This window comes from Rhincodon typus, chromosome 25, assembly GCF_021869965.1.
Source record: "Rhincodon typus isolate 14 chromosome 25, sRhiTyp1.1, whole genome shotgun sequence".
Classification (NCBI taxonomy): Eukaryota; Metazoa; Chordata; class Chondrichthyes; order Orectolobiformes; family Rhincodontidae; genus Rhincodon; species Rhincodon typus.
In genome coordinates, this window is record NC_063356.1 from 29,816,567 (window position 1) to 29,839,036 (window position 22,470).

General features: G+C 39.1%; 1 protein-coding gene across 10 annotated transcripts in view; it reads right to left on the reverse strand.

Annotated features, from left to right (window-relative positions):
• LOC109912145 (innate immunity activator protein-like) overlaps positions 1-22,470 on the reverse strand; it is a 92,103-nt gene that overhangs the window by 3,796 nt on the left and 65,837 nt on the right. For 9 of the 10 annotated variants that reach the window (XM_048612297.1, XM_048612300.1, XM_048612298.1 and 6 more), the window contains 5 exons: positions 19,204-19,429; positions 16,096-16,131; positions 13,461-13,722; positions 10,286-10,438; positions 5,887-6,613 (listed from right to left, as the gene is read on the reverse strand). In XM_048612297.1, the coding sequence (XP_048468254.1) occupies positions 5,887-6,613; positions 10,286-10,438; positions 13,461-13,722; positions 16,096-16,131; positions 19,204-19,429 (1,404 nt within the window). The remainder of the gene's footprint in view (positions 1-5,886; positions 6,614-10,285; positions 10,439-13,460; positions 13,723-16,095; positions 16,132-19,203; positions 19,430-22,470) is intronic. The other variant, XM_048612301.1, reaches the window with a different exon arrangement.

Below are 22,470 nucleotides of genomic sequence, written 5' to 3' on the forward strand. Positions count from 1 at the left end.
CAGCTCTACACCTTGTTATCTTAGAAATTGGCATGTATATTTAACCATTTATCATTACATTGTTCCTTAATTTTTCTGGAATAAATACACACCATTTGGTATCTTAGCAGAATGTGCTTTTTGTCATATTATCATCTAACATTTTTATTGCTGAACTTTTTTTTTGCTTTGCAGAAAGCTTTCTTTTCTCCTCAGAAGATGTTAATCCTTGCTTCAGGATGGTTTCACTTCCACCCAGCAGCCCAATTCTCATGTATGCATCTGTCTGCTGTGTGCTGGCAAAGATTGTTTGCTCTTACCTCCATAGAAATGTGAGTTTGGATGGACAGAAATCGTGAGTTGAGTCCCTACCAGATTCCCACTCACAACTGCAGCTATTTAGTTTGCATCCCAACAATCTGTCTGCTGGCAAAACTGACCTTAGTGCCATGACTTCCAATTTGGGTAAGGCAAGGAGGCCGATTCTTGAATTCATCTCATCAGGAAAGGGAGTCAAACCTCATGCAGTTGATCCCAGTCCGATCCACAATAGTCATTCAACTAGTTAAGCTAACTGGTTCCCCAAGGAGTGAGCCAAGACATGTTGTAGTGTAAACTATGGCTTACGTTGGAATGGGCTCCAATGTTCTTTCCATCACATTACTAACCAAGATCTGTCCTGCACTTAGCACCTGCCTTTGGCCTTCCAGGAATGATTTATGCAATCTGGTTTGGAGAATTTCATCAAGTTGTGGAGTGGGACTTTAGCTCAGAGCTTTTAACTTAGAAATGGAGGCACTATCCACGGCGTGACTAGACCTCCTTTTTCCTGACAAGATTTCTTACAACTCTAGTCAAAACTTGTTTGTTTTTTTATTAATGTTTTGACAACTGCAGATGAATTTATATAACTGGTTACGGATATGCTACGCAGGTTGGAAATTTTGATGTTTGGATTACTTTTTTATGCATCATGGAATGATCTGCTCACATCTGTGATGCTGAAGAAAATGTAATGTAATAAGACAGCCATAGAAATCCATCAACAGTGCATTTGGATCACTTTTAATTTCAATGGGACTGGGTTCTGTTCTAACTTGCTTTGTACGCTGCCAGTTTAGGCTGCTAAGTAACACTGCAATGTTTAAGCATGTAATAAGTCCCACATCAATTGAGAGGGGATGACAGTCTTATCTGATACTAACTTGCCTGAACACAGATAGATTTTCTACTTTGATCTACATTTGATTTGGAGACGGCAAAACCAAGCAAAATTCTGAAAAAAACAGTAGGTGTAAAAATAAATACTTATTTAAACTTAGATACACAATATAACTTTAGTTATCAACTTGTTTGTACTAATCATATTATTTGGTATTATTTATGCTCACCTCAGGTTTTTGGAATGACACATTAAATTAGTACTTTATCTTAAATTAGTATTTTACTTTATCTTTTCCCTCTAAGGAAAATAATTTTCTGATTTGCTGACAAGATCAATTATTATGGTTTACCCCAAGTAGCAATACCTTACATCCACAGACCAAAAAGACAGATAAAGAAAGAGGATCTGCAGGCACTTTGTTAAAGACAATCTGAATACTCAGCAATAGCAAGAGAAAAGGAGATTGCAACAAAGATTCACTCTTTTCTCAAGGAATCCAGTAATTGCTTTTTGTTTTAAGGGGTGCAGGGTATTTTGACTGATGAAATGAGTTGTTTAAATAAACATTCATTTCATGCTTATTATTAGTCTCCTTTTAATTTTCATTTAACAAGCACATTAAAATTTGTATTATGCCTTTTTGTGGCATAGCTTGGTTATGAGATTTGAGCATATTCATCTCGTTAGAGACAGATTAAGGTTCTTTGAACAAGGTTTCACTGAGACTCCACTGTTCTAACACACCTGCAGTGTTGGATTCTGCTACAATAGTGCTTTCCAGTTTCTTACCAAAATGACAAATGACAATAGGCCAACCTCTTGGATGTGAAGTTTGTTTCACCATATGTGCTATCACAGATCTGTTTGGCTCAATCTTAAAAATGATTTTAGAGAGTTAGATTGGCAGATACCCAGTTTCACTATCCGAACAGTTAATGTATCTTCATACTTGAGGTTCTGGTAAATACCAGTTTTATCTTGGAGACAGTAAGAAGAAAGGGACCAGCATCTCAGCTTTTCTTGTCTCCTTTCAGTTACAGTGAAGTCCAACTGCAGGTTAAACTTGTCAGCACTGTGTTAAAAATTGATCAGCCTGAATAACATCTGAAGGGTAGATCAGGGTCTAGGGCCACTTTGTTCTAAATAACACTGCAAACCAACGTCCTTAACAAGTAGGGCGGGCATAATTAGCTATGCAACAGGAAACATACCTCTGCTATCTGATGGTCAGCCCGACAGTTTTGTTGATTAAACTAATAACAATACTCCTATGTGCACTTTAAAGACTTGTTATCTTGTTTTGGTAAATTGCATGTATCCTAAAGAGAAGGATTGTACACCCAAAATTAGGAAAACAGACTTACTTATGCAGTCGAGACAAGAACACAGAACACACTGCCTTGAGTAGTGGTAATCCCATGCTTTGAACTGCTGTTCCTTGCTCTCTCATCATGTCATTTGTTCTTTTTTAACTGCTCATCTACCAAAACCTAACTTTTAGGTTCAACATGTGCAGGCCTGTGATCTTTTTAAAGCTATTTTTCAAGCCTTCAACATTAACCTGTTAAATACTGCTCCAAATGACCTCTTTAACAGGACTTTCCAATATAAATGCTATCATGGTTCTTTCAGATAAAATACAAAATAAAAGGGCCATATTTTTGTGCTGCATGTACTTTCTTCTGAGTATTCCTAGACATTCTATTGTATGCTGAAGAAGAGCATTTCTTCTCATCATTGGGGATGGTGGGAGTGGGACGGATGGAGAAGGTTAAAGAGCAATCTATATTTTATACATTGGTATAGTCAATGGTATATGGTGGAAGACTTTAAACTGATGATGGCAGAATATTGCTTAATGCAAACCATGTGATTCTACATAATGTTGTAACATCATGAATTTAATCATCCCAACTATAAAATAATGCAGGTTTTAGTAAATTGCAAATTAGGATAATGCAAAAATAGTTGTGAATGAATATTAGCCTCTGAAATGTCTTTTGTTCCTTTTTGATTCTCCCCTTTTTTTCTGTTACTATTTAACTAGTTACATAGTTAATTTTTTATGGTTTCAATGCCTTAACTACTTCAAGTGTTTTCAAGTGTTTATGTTTTTTTCATAAGTTATAAACAACAAAGTAAATAAGAACATTGATTCTTTTAAGAGCATTAAAATCTAGTGGAGATGAGCAGCCAATTCCACTATTTTTTGAGTTGGAACACTTCTTATGTGGAATTGCTGTAACTTGTTCAGTGCTTGGCAGACTGAATACTGATTAATCATTGTCTTATGCATGAAACAAGTTTTCTTGAGTAGATGTTGCTTTTCCAGGCTTAGGTTTGTTTAAGATTGCACCTAAGCAAGACGCTACTTATAATTTATTAAGCACTGTGGTACATACATTTAGCATGTATCATTGGTTTTTTGTCTTCACTGGAACCAGGCTGGCAAACCCTGGTGAGGGGACAGGGAGGATGAGGGTACTGCAATGGAGAGGGCAATGGGGAAATGAGAATGTGAGGGTGGAAATTCCTTGGGGTGGGTCTCCAATTGATAAAGGAGGTCTGTAAAGGAGGTATACCCCGACTCTCATTTGCCAAGCTATAAACCTGAGTAGGAAAAGCTGCTGGGTTTCACAATTGCTACTGGACTCTGCCCATGATGGATAATATCTCAGTGGTAGGAGAAGAAGATCCTTTATTGGCCAATATTTGGATGGACTCAATTGGCAGAAGGGAGGAAAATTTCTACTTGACACGGGTAAAATTATAGTAGAAGCATGTTGGTTGGGCTGAGAATGGCATCCAGGACGTGGTACCCAATTCTATTTCCACATACTTCTACATTGCACATACTGACTAGCAACCACAATCAAAAAGAGGATAAAGACCCACCTCCCACCTAATGTATCGCTGAAACAATGTTGAACTATTTAAGAGGCCCTTTTTTTGTGCAAATATTGAACCAAGACTCTATGTGTTGTCTCAGGTAGATGGTGAACATCTCATGGCACTACACAAAGAAAACCAAATGAGTTTTTCCAGTCTGCCGGCCAAAATCTATCCCTCAGCCAACATTACTAATTAGATGATGATGATCTAGTTCTTACCTCATTTTTTTTGTGATTCTTGTAGTGTGCAAACTGACTGTTACATTATCCTAAAATAACAGTGATCACACTTCAGAACTGTTTTATTGTCTGTGAACTGCTTTGTGACATTTGGAGATTATGAAGGCTCAATATCTGTTTGCTCATTTTATTGTGTGAGGCTCTGCACAGGGAGCACTAAATTATTTGAAATTTGCTCATCTTTTAGAAGAAAAGAGAATAAGTAGGAGAAGGATAAACCTATATGTAAATATTAGTGAACCATAAGAGATTTCTCTGATAGTATACAATCTGTGAAATGTAACTAGTTGCTATAAGTTATATTGGAAAGTTCTAAACCTGTAATAACAAACCGGCATTGGATTGTTAAGCATTATGGGAAGTCCCAACCCTTTTTTCAATTTTCGTTCTTTAGTGTCATTGTTTTTTTTTCTGCGTCAGTCTTAATGTTAACCTAACTGTCTGCCTTTTGTCCCATCCTTGTCTCCTAGTGTTGGGCCATGGACTTCCATTGGATTAGTCCACACTTCTGAGTAAGGAACGACAGTGATCTGCCCTTGCCTCCTGCAATATGGCTGACTAGGATGTTCTCCAACTCGTACCACTTGCCCTCGGGCAAATTGAAAGGAATTACAGGCTGACAGTTAACCTGCATGGCCATGTTACAAACAAACTTTCCATGGCTAATAGTTCAGGAAGTTTCTAATCCAACTGTAGCAGAGTTACCACTGTACCAAAAGACCACCTCCTTGCATTTTACAAAAAAAAATGAATTAGAAGGGAAGTGGGTGTGTAATGACTATGTCACTGGCCTAGCTATCTAGAATCCAAGGCTGATGTTTGGGGACACGGGTTCAAATTGCAGAATAACTGATAATGAAATTTGATTTCAGTAAAAATCTGCAAAGAAAAAACAGCTAGCCTAATGATGACCATGTAACCATTGTTGTAAAAGCCCATCTAGTTCATTATTGTCCTTCTGGGGGAAAAAAAAGTTGTCATCCTTAGCTGGTTTGACCTGAATATGACTCCAGACCCACAGTGCTATGAATGACTATTAACTGTAATCTGAGCAATAACAGATGGTCTATAATTCCATACATGATGTGGAGATGCCAGTGTTGGACTAGGGTGGACAAAGTCAGAAGTCACAAGATACCAAGTTATAGTCCTGATAAAACTGAGGAAGCAGCAGCGCTCCAAAAGCTTTTGATTTCAAGTAAACCTCTTGGACTATAACCTGGTGTTGTGTGACTTCTGATTTTACAATACTAGCTATCTCAAAATCTCTTCAGATTCAGAGCCATTAAAATAGTTCATGGAATATTTTATAGGATATCATAATGCTGACATAATGATGCGCCACCGCCCATGAAAAGCTCCAAAACAGATCTATGGATCTACAGTTTGACTCAATTCATGACAGCTATGAAATACTTTTTTAATATGCACAAAATATTAAGTTATTTCAACATGAAATCAGAATTAGGGTAAATTTGAAATTCTTTGTTGTAGGAACTCATTATTTAAATGTATTTAACTTTGATCAGTTCCATTCATTTCTCTCAGGTCATTTACTTGATCTACACTGTCTATTAGAAATCTATCCTGTTATCCTTGACCAGGCCTCACCTGAATAGAGTGTGTTGGCCGATACATATAGTGTTCTCGTCCTCTGCTCTGTGTACGCGGACCTCGAAAGGCGCCCTGTCTGTCCAGTGAATGAGGACGCCCATTCCTTTGCCTGGTGCGCTCATGCCAAGACTGTAGCTCCTCTGACACAACTTCCTTTAGCAAGCTCCTGTTGGAGTATTCCTTTAGAGAAGGAGTCCGTACAATCCTGCAGTGGGATGGAGTAATTCGCTGCACGGTTGGTGAATTTTTCTCATCAATGTATTGCCACTCTCTGTACAGTGGAGGGTTTAAGTATTGCATAGTGGTATATTGTCGATTTGGATCCTTTTCCCACACTTGACTCATCGCATTTCCCTCTGTGCGTTCAATTGCTCGATAGTGGGAGAATGACTGGCTTGGATTACAGCGATAAAATCCATTACCGTGTAACATGGGTGTTTCCAGGTTTACAGGCGAGTTATAAATTTGCCAATGCCTTGCTGCTGCTGCATTATATTCATTAGGAGTTGGAATATATGTCGGAGTTGAGGTTCCAGAGCTATTGGACTCTGAGCTGGCATACCCACTCAAAGAAATTGGCATTAAGTGTAAACTATCACTGTTTCTCATCCCAGTAGCACGAAAATCGGGTACAATGACAGCATAATTTGTCGATCTTCTTTGGGGAACCATGCTGCGTCCTCTTTGATCAGGAGGTGCTGGGAAATGATTCACATCTAAATATCTGTTTGGCAGCAAGAAAAGTAATGTAACTTAGATATATTAACTTTACATTGACCTCAATTAAACACTGAATCTATTTATCTATCATTTAACCACAACAAAAAAAATGCAAAATAATTGATTACAGATTTAGCACTCTATTGCAGTAAATTGTTAACTCAAGCCTTTTCTAATGCTGCATTCCAAGGCTACAGATGCACTGTATATTGCAGAAAGCATCTATAACTCATGGTCATGATTCAATCTTCAGTCAAATTGCAAGACCATTTTATATTTTTATACGTAAGGAAACTTGGAACTGCATGTTTTTGAATTCCATGTGTTCCAGATCCATGCATCATTTTTCTAACTAATTAAAATTTCTGAATAGAAATCTTGTATAAATTCTCACTGACTCCCAAATTTAATCAAAAAGTTCCAAATCATTTATCTGACTCTGTCGTTCAATTCCAGTGGTGTTTTTGTAAAGCTCACTCTTGGCTTTGAAAGGACAAGAATCCTGTGTTTCAGATTTGATTGTGTCTCCCTATATTCATTTCTAAATTTAGTTCAACTCAACATCTCTAACCATCCATCAACCAGGTCATACCTACGACTGGTGTCCATCTATCACCACCATTCCGCGAGCCTCCCACAATGCCCCTGCCCCCTTTATCTTCAGCTCCTCCTAACCTCACATCCAGTCCAGAAGAAGGGTAATACCCGAAATGTTGACTTCTCCTTTCCTCCAGATAATGCCTGGTTTGCTGTGCTCTTCCAGCTTCCTGTTTGTCTATATCTAACCGATCAGCCTCAATAGTTCAATCTAAGAATAATGGCTCAGAATTGGGCCATTTCTGAAGAAGGGTCCCGACCCGAGATGTCAACTTTCCTGTTCCGCTGATGCTGCCTGGCCTGCTGTGTTCCTCCAGCTCCACACTGTGTTATCTCTGACTCCAGCATCTGCAATTCTTACTACCTCTTTTGAATTGATTGTGTTTTCACTGTGAAATCTCTGGGATCTGTCCAGATTTCACTGCTCTAGATAGGCATGGTTTACACTGAGTTTAAAATGGCAGAATATTCTGGTAACCCAAGAAAGCCTCAGCACATCGCCAAAGACTGTGTATAGGTGGAATAGGCAGAAGATGTATTTGCCAGCACAGAGTTCAATTTCTGTCAGAGCATAAACAATTAGAAACCCAATGGTCCCCTTTCTCAGAGAATGATCCAATATCAGGAATTGCACCCCCTTATCTTGTCAGCTACTATTCTTCAGCACAGTTGTTGTGAGAAAATATATTTCTCTCCTAATATCTCCAAATAGGCACTGCCTGCCACATTACAGCAAACTCTTCACCAATTTTTATGACACACTTATAAATGTAAGATTTTTAAAAAGAATCTAATGAATGAGTTATCAGCTATCAGAGCAGTGTGCTGGACTTTTATCAAATATTTCAAATGCTTTTCTCAAGCTTAGCTGCTATCCTTGATTTGACTCAGTTTAGCTGATTCTGTTATTCTCACTGTGCTAATGCAGCAAGAGAACTACAAAACTGAAACATTACAACATTTTAACTGTCTGCAAATGTAAATTTTAAAGTTTTATGCCTATTGCACTACACTGGGGTAGAATCATGATCAACAACCAGCTGAAAAACAATTCATATCCACTTGATATTAAGAAGACACAGAAATCAGTCTGCTGCTTTAAACAGCTGTAACAATACCAGTTTGGTGATGCATTACATTTGCTCAATACAACACTCTTCTTGTACAATCATGTAACCACCTAGATATCAAGTAGAACTGACTGTAGCTGGGCAGGTTCTGTTGAAGGGTCACTGGTCCTGAAATACTAACTCTGCTTTCTTTCCACAGATGCTGTCATACCTGCTGAGTCTCTCCTGCAATTTTTGTTTTTGACTGTAACTACACTGTTGACCAAGTACTTATTCAGCACTTTTAACCTCTAGACTCAAGATTGTGGTTGAAATTTCATTACCTTGAGACATTTTGATTTTAGCAAACAAAGAATGAGTAAGATCTGCATTTATATAGCATTATGCATAACCTCAGAATATTCCATAAAAACCAAAAGAACTGCGGATATCCCAAAATGTTTCACAGACTTTAAAATACTATTTCTTTACAGTAACTGCTGTAAAAATGTAGGATTCATGCCTGTTAATTGGCACACTGCAAACTTCCCACATACGACAATGTGATAATGACCAGTTAATTTTCTTTAAGTGATGTTGATTCAGGATTATGGGGATAACTCCTGCTTCTTCCACCTATTTCCATGGGATTTTTGTTATCCAACCCAGAAAGTAGGAAATATTTTGGTTTAATGTTTCGTCTGAAAGGTTGCATCTCTGACATTACATCCCTCCCACTGCATTGCATTGGATTATCAGCTTGGATTTTTTTTCTTAAGTCTCAAGAGGAGAACTTAAATCCACAAGTTTTTAACTCAGATAAAAGAGAGATACCAACCAAGCCACAGCTGACTCTATTTGAGTATATGTGAACACTTGATGCAAACATTATAAATTAATCCCTAATGTATGGGTGGCGTTGGTTGATCTATTTGGTTTCTTTGAAGTTCTTTTGCATGTGAGTCTTTTGTTGTGGTGTAACATGAACGTTTGATCTGGGTAGTTTGATATGGTATGTCTAAGATAATTGTTGATATTCATGGCTAGTTCAAATTTCACATTTAAGAATTTGGAACAGTAATAATGCCATTGGGTTATTAATCCAGAGGTCTAGATGAATGGCCCGGACACACGAGTTTGAATCCCACTGCTTAGGCAGGAGGAGGAGGCTCTACAAATATCCTCATCCTAAATGAAAGGGGAGCTAGCACATTAGTGCAAAGGTCAGGGCTGAAACATATGTATCTACTCCAGCCTGAAGTCCTAAATGGATGATCCATCTCACCTCTGCTGAGGTCCCTAGCTACCAGACTGTAGCCAACTTGATTCACTCCATATGATATCAAGAAACAGCTGAAAGCACTAAATCCTGAAAAGGCTGTTCTGGCAATAATATTGAAGGCCTGTGCTTCAGAACTATCCCCCACCCAAGCCAAACTATTCTACATTCTTTCCCTTCAGTACAGGTGCACAGTGGCAGCCATGTGTACTATCTGCAAGATGCACAACAACTCACCAAAGCACCTCCAATAGTACCTTCCAAACTCACAACCTCTGTCACCTAGATGGATAAGAGTAGTGGATGCAAGGGTACAACTGCAAGTTTCCCTCCAAGCCAAACACCATCCTCACTTGGCACTATGTTGCCATTCCTTTGCTGTTGTTGTGACAAAATACTGGAGCTGCCTTCCTAACAGCGCTGTTGACATACCTACACCTAAAGGCTTACAGTAGCTCATCACACAGCTCAGTACTGTCTTCTCAATGTCAATTAGAGATTGCCACTAAATGCTGTTTTAGCCAGTGTCACCCATATCTTATGTACAAAGAAATTGACATTACAGAACTTCAAAATGCCCTTAAGTGGCAACATATAGAAAGATTTGTTAACATTCCATTTAGTTTCTACCTCTTAGATAAGCTATGTGGCTCGTACTGAGAGTTTTATGATGTACCAGCATCTAGTGTTGAGTTAGAACTGGTCCTTGATTCTAGATCAATTATATAACATTTATTTTATTCCTTCCTACCTTGCTGTTTGATGGTGGATGCGGCCTCGTAGTTCAGGGGTTGATGGTGCACTTATTGAATTTTGATTTGGATACATGTTGTTTCTCATTTCAAAAAGTTGTAAAGGCATGAGGTCACCCGGTACAGAATCCAATGGGGTCACTGCCGGACTGCTGAAAATTTTAAAGGAACAAAATTAACTGTTGATGTAGAGCCATATCTTAAAAGTATTACATGAATTGCTCCTCAAGTGCTGGGAATTTTCAGTCATCAGAAAACAAAATGGAAACAAAGAGGGAGAGATAAGATGATGCAAAACCCTGAACTTTCAAAGTATCCACGGGTTTCATGATACACTTGGCGTTATTTAAGGTAATGCTATACGTTACAGTACTGTGTTCTACTAAGAATATTTTTATAATACTCGGTGTTTATTGTACTAATATGATTTTTGAGGCTATTACTAAGACCCATAAACAGCACGTTGCTAATCTAAATAGATTCCGCACCTACAACAGAAGGATTAAATCTCAAATGCTGGAGATCACAGTGAGTCAGACAGCATTCATGGAGAGACAGCAAGCTAACGTTTCGAGTCTAGATGAAGCGAGAGGGGACAGCTTTTATGCTACAGTTGGAGGGAAGGTGTGGCAGCGGTGGGTGTAGAGTCCTGGTGGAGAAAAGATGTTGATAGTTCAGATTAAGTGATTGGAATTTGAAAATGGCAAGGGTGCAAAAAAGATCTACAAAGAGTTGCAAAGATGATATCAAGACTGGAGGGTCTGAGTTATAAGGAGAGGCTGGATAGGCTCGGATGTTTTTCCCGGAGTGTAAGAGGCTGAGGCATGACTTTATCAAGGTTTATAAAATCATAAGGTCTTTTCCCCAGGGTAGGGGTATCCAAGACTAGAGGGCATAGGTTTAAGGTGAGAGGGGAAAGATTTAAAAAGGGTCCAAGGGGCGACCTTTTCACACAGCAGGTGGTGCATATATGAAACATGCTGCCAGAGGAAGTGGTAGAAGCGAGTACAATTACAACATTTAGAAGACATTTGGACAGGTATATAGATAGAAAAGGTTTAGAGGAAAATGGGCCAATGCAGGCAAAACAGGACTAGTTCAGTTTAGGAATCCTGGTCGGCATGGATGAGTTGGGCCAAAGGATCTGTTTCTGTACTGTATTGTAAGATTATGCACATATTTGTGTTGAAATATAGTTGCCTGGATAAAAAGTTTGTTAATCCACCTTATATTTTCTTTTTTATTTGATGAACAGGATTAAGCAGAACATGATAAAGAAAAGATTCCAATGTGTAAATTGTTCAATGGTAGTTTGCAAGTATTTTAGGCAATGGCAACAGAAAGTTGGTTTCAAGTAAATTGGTAGTGTAGGGATTTGGGACTATAGAAATATGGGAGTTGGGTAAGGAGGACAGGAGAATTGTTTGTGTTGGTGACTATTTCTGCTAATTTTCGGAGATACATTTGTCACGGAGAGGATTTCTTAAACCTTTCATAAAATGCACCACTGCTTTTGCCAACTCCACCTAGCCTCAAGATCTTCCTGATGAAATCCATATGTAATAAAAGCTAACTTATGAATCACTTTTGTTGTGCCACAAACTAAGTCACTGGTCACTGGCAGGCAGAGTGGTTTAAGATTAACAAGGGGTCAGAGTTCAGGGATGAGGACTTGAACACAGGAACAAGGTGTTGTGCTATGCCTCACAGCTAATATACAATGTGCCTTTAAAAGATATGCTCATTATATCATCACCATATCCTGGCATATGGCATCCTGGAATAAAGGTCCAGTTTATATGCTGCTGGGGTCCCTTGCAGCATGATGCAATTAGGGAAGCATGCAATAGTTTGAACTGCTCAGTGCTAGCCTAGGTACGGCTGTGCCCATCATTGTATTATTTGTAGAGACCAACAGCTGCAATAAAAGTCTATTGCATCTTTCAGTAATACATTGCCCCTGTTTCATTTTTATGTTTACAGCAGCTAACATTAGTAGTGAGTCATCAGATACTGCATAAAGCCCAGCACTGGGCTAAAATTCCAAATGAATGAACTATCAAAGATCATGCAGGCAGATCAGATTCACGACATAATGATGGGCCTCACAGTTGGATCTCTTACTTTCGAGATGTAGTAGCATCAAGGAGAAGGAAAGGCACTCAGCCACAGTCAGCAACCATATCACAACACCATCTGTTTATATGATACTGCTGAGAGTTTTCAGCGGGAAGAAAGGATTATTATCACTAATCAAAAGACCAAAGTTAGAGAATAAACATGTTTGTGACAGAAAAATAGAATGGGGAATTTAATTAAGCATCATGGAAACTGTCTCAGGAGGAGGTAATGAAGTATTAAAAAGGCTGCCAGAACATTTAAACCTTTTATTCTACGAAGCAAGAGGAAGGAGCAAACCAAGTCATGACAGCGTGGGAACGATGAGGCTGTCTCTTATAGAAGAAAACTGGAAACAAGTCTGGAGCATGTTACAGACTGTTGATAAGGATGTTGTGATGGTATTCACTACAGCCGGGAGAGGTCTGTAATTTTAAAAAGAATCACAGACTGTCATTATGTCAAAATTTGTATGTTCTATATGTGCCTTACTTATTTAGTTTCTGTAAATTAGTTCATTCATTTGGAATTTTAGCCCAGTTAACTCAAGGACTGCTGTAGGCCTAAGGGTGGTTAGAATGCTTAATGCCCTAACTGTCCACTCCCAATATGGAGGACATTGCCAGCTTCCAGAGTAGACTGCAGAAAAATTAAGTACAGTTAAACGGAGAAGTGTTTTGTTCTGAAGGGCATGAAGCATCTGCAGGGAGATGATACTTGCTGAATGCTAAATTGGTCAGAACAGGAGTGCTCCTCCTGCCTCCACATCAGTATCCTGGCCCACTCCTCATTTGTCTCCTTTTGATGGCATCTCAAGTACCGGAGCTGCAACATGTATCATTTCCTACCTCCGTTCTCATTGCTCAAGTGCCCTACACACTCTTTCCAGATGAAAGAATGATTCACTGGTAATTCTTTCAATTTATTTTATTGTAGTTACTGCTCATGGTCCAGTATTCTCTACACTGAGGAGACCAACAAAAATTGCCACAGTCCATTCATTCTGCAAATGTGAGCCCTGATCACCTGTCACTTTAAATAAAATCTAAACTGTACCTTGACTTGCTACTCAAAGAGGAGCTTCTTTTCACTTTTTCATATGGTTCATCCAGATTAGACTCCATCCATGCTGTGTCTGTGACTGGTGATCTTTCATAATCACTGCATTGATAAAAGACGGGAGTAAGCCCTTCCAGAGTTTGAGGTGGGGTTGGCCTATTGGGCTGCAGAGGCGGCAGTGGAGAGTGATTCCTTTGCATCCCATGCCCAGCTGTCAAGAATTCTGTTGACGAATTTTGGCTACAACGATGTCCCATCTCTGTGGAAAGCAAACAATAACATGGGTCAAAAAAGAATCAGTCAGATCCTTAACAGGACTATCTCATTTTGGCAAAATTGAAACATAAAATCATTTTCCACTTGTGACATAAGAAACTATGGAACCTTTTGGCCCATCATGTTTGCTGCTTTAGAATGCTGGTGAAGCTCACTTTAGAAAGTCCAATAGGAAACAAACAACAACTTGTTATGAAAAAAATTATGAGTTTTGTAATAATAATGCTCTACAGAATATTCAAACAGAAAATCTTCTGTCTTATGCAATGTTGGTGATATGTAAAAATTTAACATGTTGTCTGATTTACAAAAATTTCCGCATTGCAAACTCGCTCTTCTGATTTCTTCTGTCTGCCCTCTAGAGTATTTTAAGCATTTGCTGTTTGGGTTTGGTTTGACATTAAATGGCAGCAAAACACCACAAAAAGATACTATACTTTTAAGATGGATGTATTTCTCATAAGATTGTTATGATTGCAGTAATACAGACTCGGTGTGTTGCATCAACCTTTCAGGTGTAAAACAGGCAATAAAATGTCAAATTTATCAGAAAGATGGTATTCCAGGAGCTACTAAATTTGTCAAAGCGCTTTTTTTTAGGAAATTCTGTTATGTGTTTGAAATGTGGCTCCTGCACGTTTCAGGAATTGTTTGCCAAATTTGTTTGAAGTCATCAGAATCAGAATGCTCCTCCTTCTTCCACATTAATATTGTGCTGCAAATGAGTCCATTCTTCAACCACAACCAATAGCCCTCTCCTTTCTATGGCAGCTTTCTATCTAAGCGATTTACTTGCATTTCTTCTAATTGAGTCTGTTCTATTCACCGCTTACTATGCAGTTTCTTCTACAATGGGAGACCAAATACAGACTGAGTGACTGCTTTGTGGGACAACTCCCTTTCAATCCACAAACCTAACCCCAAGCTCCTTGCCCCCCCCTTTCAAATTTCTTCCTTGCTCTCATTCTGACCTCTCTGACATTGGCCCCCACAGCAGCATTCCAAAGAAACTCAAGGAACAACACCTCATCTTTGATTTAGCTACTTTACTGCCATCTGGACTCAGCATTGAGCTCAACAATTTCAAATTATAACATCTGTCTGTATTTTGTTTCCTTTTCTTTACTGTATGGGGTTTCTCTCCTGTTTCCTTTCTCTTTTTATTGCTTTTGAAGGGTCTGTGTCATGATTCTGCCATTCACATGACTTGTAGTTGCATCTTTTCTTTACCATTTCCTTTGGCCTTACAACTGCTCTTCCACCTTTTGACAGACCTTCCCTTTTGTCCTTAATCCCACCTATCCACTTTCACTAACTTCAAACTGTTGCATTTCTAACTTTTTTCCATATTTGATGAAAGGTCATCGAGCTGGTATCTCTCTTCAAAAATACTGCCGGACATGTTGAGCATTTCCAGCACTTTCTATTTCTATTTCGGATTGTGAGCTGGGAATGTTTATCCCATTGCTCTGTTCCTGGGCTTTCCTGCAGGCTAAGCTGAAATTAGAAAGACATAAATAGACAAATGAAGGTCCAGTGGAAACTCAGAAGCACAAGCAAAGTATGTTTGAATCCTGCAGCAGGTAATGAATGTCTAAAACAGCAAAAAAGGCAATCAAAAAATAATCTTCCCAAATTTATTTCTTTTTACTCATTCACAGGATATGGATGTCACAGGCTAGGCCAGCATTTATTGACCGTCCCTAATTATTAAGAGTTAAACACATCACTGAGGATCTGGAATCACATGTAGGCCAGACCAAGTAAGCATGGCAGTTTCCTTGGAAAAGCTCAGCAGGTTTGGCAGCATCTGTGAATTAAAATCAGAGTTAACATTTCAGGTCCGGTGACGCTTCCTCAGAACCGATTTACTGATATTCCTGATTTACAGAATCCTCAGCTTGTTTCCGTTTTTATATGGCAGTTTCCTTCTCTAAAGGACATTAGTGAATTAGGTGGGTTTTCCCCCACAATTGGTAATTGTTTCATGGTCACCATTAAACAATTAATTTCACATTTTTTTATCAAATTTGAATTCCATCATCCACCAGGTTTTTAGATTTAGAACCAGGTCCCCAGAACATTATGCTGTCCCTTGATTAATTGTCTAGCACCACAAGGCCATCACTTCCCCTGAGTCTGTCTTCAGATTGATAGACCACAATTTAGTCCGTGGTACATAAATCTCACTGACCTAGTGGATGAGACTGAATATTCAGGATATAAAATTTTACATGCACAATGCACATAATGACTGATTGCCACCAGCAGCCCATTTGACACTCCATCTGATTTTTGAATTCCAATAACCCCTTGTACAACCCAACACTAATTACAACCTTAAGTGAGAACTTACCATCTTCTAGAGAACTGTCATCAGAAGCGATCAATTCTAAAAGGAAAAGAGTTGTGAGAAATGAGATTTTAATACAACCAAATCAATTGTTTATCCTTTACGTTTCCATTTAAATAGATCTAGCAGCTCAGATCTAGGCACAAAAGAGGTGTTTTGGGCCATCAATGGTAGCAAAATGGCATATAACTACAATCTATAATTTCATGGACCAGTATAAACCCCACTCTATCATTGTTATTAAGTCAGGAGATCAACTCTGGTTCAATAAGAATGCAGGAGGACATGCCAAGAGTACAGCCAGGCATACCTAAGAGTGAGGTGTCATCTGCTGAAGCTACATTACAGGACTATTTGCATGCCAAACAGCATAATCAGCAAGTGATAGACTGGGCTAAGTGGCTCCACAATCAATAGTTTAGATCTAAGCTCTGCACTCCAGTTGTGAACGGTGTTAGATAATTAAACAACTCAGTGGAGGAGGAGGCTCCAGAAATATCAAAACCCTTAATGACATGGGGAGCCAATCTCATCAGTGCAAACCATAAGACTGAAGCGTTTACAATCTTCAGCAAGAAGTGCTGAGTGCATGAACTTTCTCAGCGTTTTCCTGAGATCCCTGGTATCACAGGTGCCAGTCTTCAGATAATTTGATTCACTTCATGTGATATCAAGAAATATCTGAGGGAGCTGAATGCTGTAAAGGTTTTCAGCCCTGACAACGTTGCAGCTTTGGTATTGAAGATGTCCAGAAAATGCAGTGCCTCGAGTCAAGCTGCTCCGGAAGAACTACAACATTAGCATTTACCCACCAATGTGCAAATTGCCCAAGTATCTCCTGCCCACAAGAAACATGACAATTCCAACCTGGCCAATTACTATTCTGTCAGTCTATTGTTGATCATCAGTAAAATGATGGAAAGTGTCACCACTTGCTTCGCAATAACTGCTCACTGACACTCAATTTAAGTTCCTCCAGGGCCACATGGCTCCTGCCCTCATTACAGCCTTGGTTCAAATAGGGACAAAAGAGCTGAATTCTCGAGGTGAGGCGAGATTAAGGGAATATTTGACTGAGTTTTGCATGAAGGAGCCCTAGCAAAACTGGAGTCAATGGGAATCAATGAGAAAACTCTCCAAATCTTGGAGTCATGGTTGCACCAAGGAAGATGGCTGTGGTTGTTGGAAGGCAGTCAACATCATTCCACATGCCATTCATCATAAAATTGGAAGTGGGCATGTTTGCTGATGATTGCACTTTAATCTGCACTATTTGTGACTCCACAAATGTAAAAGCAGTCAATGCCCAAATGCAGCAAGAGCTAGGCAATATCAAGGCTTAGGCTGACAACGGTAAATAAAATTCCTGCCACAGATGTGCCAGGTAGAAGTCATCTCTAACGAGAGAGAATGTCACCATTACTGCTTGATAACCAATGGCATTACCACTGCTGAATGACCTGGGGGTTACCATGGAAGAGAAACTAACCAGGACAGTCCATGTAAATATGATGGCTACATGAGCAGATTAGAGACTAGGAATCCTGCAGCAAGCAACTCAACTCCTGACTACCCAAAGCCTGTTCACCATCTACAAGGCATAAGTCAAGAGTGTGACGCAATACTCCCCAGTTGACTGGATGATTTCAGCTCCAACAACATTCACGAAGTTTGACACTATCCAGGACAAAATAGCCCACTTGATTGACACCACATCCAGAAATATTTATTTCTTCCGTCACTGGTGCTCAGTAGCAGCAGTATGTATCTACAAAATGTACTACAGAAATTCACCAAGTCTCCTTAGACAGCACCTGTTTAATAACTCTCAATGATCTCAACCATCAAATGAATGTTTAGTAGACAGTAACCTCCTTTTATATTCTCCACAGTTAGGTAATATGTGTAAAGTGCTGATAGCAATGCCTCATACTCTTAATGGATGTATGATCAGACACATTGCCTACAATAATTATGTACCTAAATATATAATAAGAATTTCAACAATATGTTGTGCATCATGTAAGCATTACTAATAATTATTATTTTGAACAGTGAATATAAAACAACGAAAGCTATTATAAAATATCAAAACAGAGACTATAAAGTAATGCAAATTACAATGTAATACTGTATTTTGAGAGCACATAGGTTGTTCAGTCTTCAAACAACCAATTTGATCATTGATATTGACTATGCATTGTGACTTCTGTCTGTAAAACTGAACATGTGGTTGAAAAACTTTAGCAAATTTTTGTAAACAAAAGTGTGCATCATTCAGGGACAATCTAGCTTTGGTAAGGAATCTACTTGTTTAATTGAAAGGAAAATACTACAAATGGCTGAAATATGAAACAGAAAGATAAACTGCTGCACAAACTCAGCCAGCCTGGCATCATCTGCGACAAGAAAAACATTGAAGAAGATTTGACATATTTTTCCTGAATAAGAGTCGTATTGCATTCAAAACACATTTCACGCTCCATGAATGCTGCCAGGCCTGCTGAGTTTTTCTGGAACTTTCTGCTCTTATAATGTAAGTAATTACCTGATATTAAATTACGTATTTGTTATTAATTAATTAAATCATTAATTATTGTTAATTCTGGGACGATTATTTTTGGCACAGCTATGCCATTCTAACACTCAGTTTGTTAAATATGGTTATTTAGATGAGGTAACGTAGAGATTCTGATGTTCCCTGAACCAAATTCCAACATAAGTTCAGTATTTCAAAAGGAGAAATTGAAACCAATTTGAGTTCCAAGAACTGTAGGAAAAATCAATAGTAAATGTTTCTTCCCTGTAGTAAAAGAAAACATAAGGCATGTACAGATTCCAGAGACTCCAATCTTTGACCCTTGAACTTGAGTATTCACATGTTAATGGGTAATATGCATTTGAGCATTGTCTTTATTGGCAAAATTCCACTTTGACTGGTAGTTGCATGTTTCTTGGTTATGCCCTGCCTGTTACCACAAACCAGCTCCTGTTACCAACGCCTGAGGAAAAAGCTGTTCTATTCCTTTAACGAAAAACACTTCATAATATTCTTGTGGTGACAAGTAACATTGGATATTATACCGGAGGCAAGTTAAAATTGTCACATACCTTCAATTACGTTACGTGTCTGCAGTCCTCGTCCATCAGCCATTTCTCGATGCTCGTTTATAGCTTTCTTGATTTCATTTAGTTTCTTTTGCTCTTTTACACAAGCATGTTTTCTTTGTTTTCTTATCTGCCTGCTTAGATTTGCTTCTTGTGATAGGCGCTTGGCTGCCTCGACAAACTGTAACTGCAAGGCAAAGTCTCTCTCCAGAGAGGCAAGTTCAGAGTCCTGGACAACAGATTTAAAGCAAACTACATGTTAGTGTTCTTATTTCTATGTCCATGTCACTAAATATTGAAAATCTGGGGATTTGCTTGAAATTTCCTTCAAGTATGTTGAATGCTCTAGTTTTCTAATAGTCTAAATAATGTGCCCAAATGTCATGGCTGTTGATAAAAACATATGTTTTGTTGAGAACTTGGTTTTAGAAGATCAGAGATAGTAAGAACTGCCGATGCTGGAGTCAGAGATAACATAGTGTGTAACTGGAGGAGTACAGCAGGCCAGGCAGCATCAGAGGAGCAGCGAAGTTGACGTTTCGGGTCCGGACCCTTCTTCAGAAAATGGAGAAGCTCAGAGTTTGATGAGGATTCCATGGAATATTACAGCATTAGGTATAACATATATCATTACATAACTGGGATCTTCTGACATTATTTTCAAACTATACCTTACCCTGGTCACTTTCCATAGTCACAACCTTAAATTATGTTAGAAAATCATATATTGGCAAATTTGGGGTATTTTTGACCTGGAGATTATGGTTTAACTGGCTAATCAGGAACAACGCTAAAAGAATATTTCAGGTAGAAATTGGATTTTGTTGCACAGTTTTAAAACAAGCATAATGAAGACCAATTTTATGGAACAATATCCTGTGTCTCAAGGAAGCTTGATGGACATCTGACCCAGTTAAGAATTCAATCTGTGTGTCTTCCATTTGACCACTTTTTTGGTCTTTATGCAAATACATTGTGTTTTGAAAGTAGTTCAAGAACATTTCAATCCAAAGATTCTTTTTTAAGTGATTCACTATTGTCCTAATTTGCTTTCTGGATTTGAATGGCATTTTTATTATTTAATTCCTTTTGCGTTCATTTAGAAGATCCAGGATTTTGGTCTAGTGACACTGAGGGAATGGAGATACATTTCTAGGTCGGGATGGTGAGGGGTTTGGAGGGAGTCTTGCAGGTAGTGGTATACCTGCTGCTCTTGAAGTGGCTGTTGGTTTGGAAAGTGCTGTCAAAGCAGCATTGGTGAATCTCGGTGGTACATCTTGTAGGTGGTATAAATTGCTACTTCTGAGCATTGGTGGTGGAGGGAATGAATGTTTGTAGACATGGTGTTAATGAAGAGGGCTGTTTTGTCTTGGTTAACATTAATGTTCTTATGTATTGTGGGAGATGCACAAGCAGGGACAAGCGGAATATACTCCATCACACTCTTGACTTGCAGTTTGTTGATTTGTGGGGTCAGGAGGTGAAGTACTTGCTGCAGGATTCTTAGCCTCTGATCTGCTCTTGTAGCAACTGTATTTAAGTGGCTAGACCAGTTCAGTTTCTGGGCAATGATAACCCCCAGGATGTTGACAGTTAGGGATTCAATGATGGTTATTCCACTGAATATCAAGGGATGATAGTTAGATTGTCTCATCTTGGAGATGGTCATTGTCACCTTTTCAGTCCAAGCCTTGATATTGTCCAGGTCTTACTGCACTTGGACATGGACAACTTTGGTATCTGAGGAATCAGAAATTAATGTTGAACATTGTGCATTAATCAGTGAACATCCCCGCTTCTGACTTTAGTATGGACGTAAGGCCATTGATGAGGTAGCTGAAGATGTTTAGGGCAAGGAAACTACCCTGACGAACTCCCGCAGCGATGTCATGGAGCTGATATAACTGACCTCCAACCATCACATCCATCTTCCTTTATGTCAGGTATGACTCCAACTAGCAGAAAGTTTTCCTCCTAATGCCCTTTGACCCATTTTTTTCTAGAGCTCCTCAATGTCACACTCGATCAAATGTGACATTGATGTCAAGTGCAGTTTCTCTTATCTCACCTCCACATTTCAGCTCTTATGTCCATGTTTGAACTGAGGCTGTAATGAAGTCTGGAGCTGAATGGCCTTGGCAGAGACCAAACTGAGCACCAGTGAGGTGGATTTTGCTAATCAACTGCTGCTTGAAAGCACTGTGTTTGTCATCTTCCATCATTTTACTCATAATCAACAGTAGATTGAAGGGGTGGTAACCGCCTAAATTGGATGCGTTCCGTGTTTTATGTATAGAACACACCTGGGCAATTTTCTGCAATGTCAGATGGATGCCAATGTTGTAGGTGTCCTGGAACAGTTGTCTAGGAGTGCGGCAAAGTCTGGAGACATGTCTTCAGTACTATTGTTAGAATGTTGTTGGGAACCATAGTCTATGCAGTACCCAGTGTCTTTGTCCATATCTTGATATCAAATGGAGTGAACTGAATTGGCTGAAGACTGGCACTTGTGATATTGGGGTCCTCAGTGGGAGACTGAAATGGATTATCCATTTGCTGAAGATGGTTGCGAATGCTTCTGCCTTATCTTTTGCAGTGATGTAATGGGCTCTTTCATCATTGAGGATGGGGATATTTGTGGAGACCTCCTCCAGTGAGTTATTTAACTGACCACTACCATTCACGACTAGATGTGACACAGTTGCAGAGCTTAAATCTGATCCATTGACATGAAACCACTGAGTCCTGTCCATCACTTGCTGCTTGTGCTGTTTTACATGCAAATAGTTCTGTAATGTAGCTTCACGATGTTCACACCTCATTTTTAGATATGCCTGGTTCTGCTATTGGCATGCCCTCCTGCACTCTTCATTGAAGAAGGATTGATCCCCTGCCTTGACGGCAATGGTAGGATGGAATATGCCAGGCCATGAAGATTCAGGTTCTGTTGCACTATGATTCAGCTGCTGATGATGGCCCACTGTGCCTCATGGATGCCCAGTCTTGAGCTGCTAAATCTGTTCAAAGTTTATCCCATTTAGCACAAAATAACAAAATGATAACTGGTCAGGAAATTAAAACCATTGATCAAGCAAATCAGATGCTTTTATATAGACCAATGGTGATTCATAATTAGAGATAGCAGGAACTGCAGATGCTGGAGAATCTAAGATAACAAGGTGTAGAGCTGGATGAACACAGCAGGCCAAGCAGCATCAGAGAAGCAGGAAGGCTGACGTTTCGGGCCTAGACCCTTCTTCAGAAGGGTCC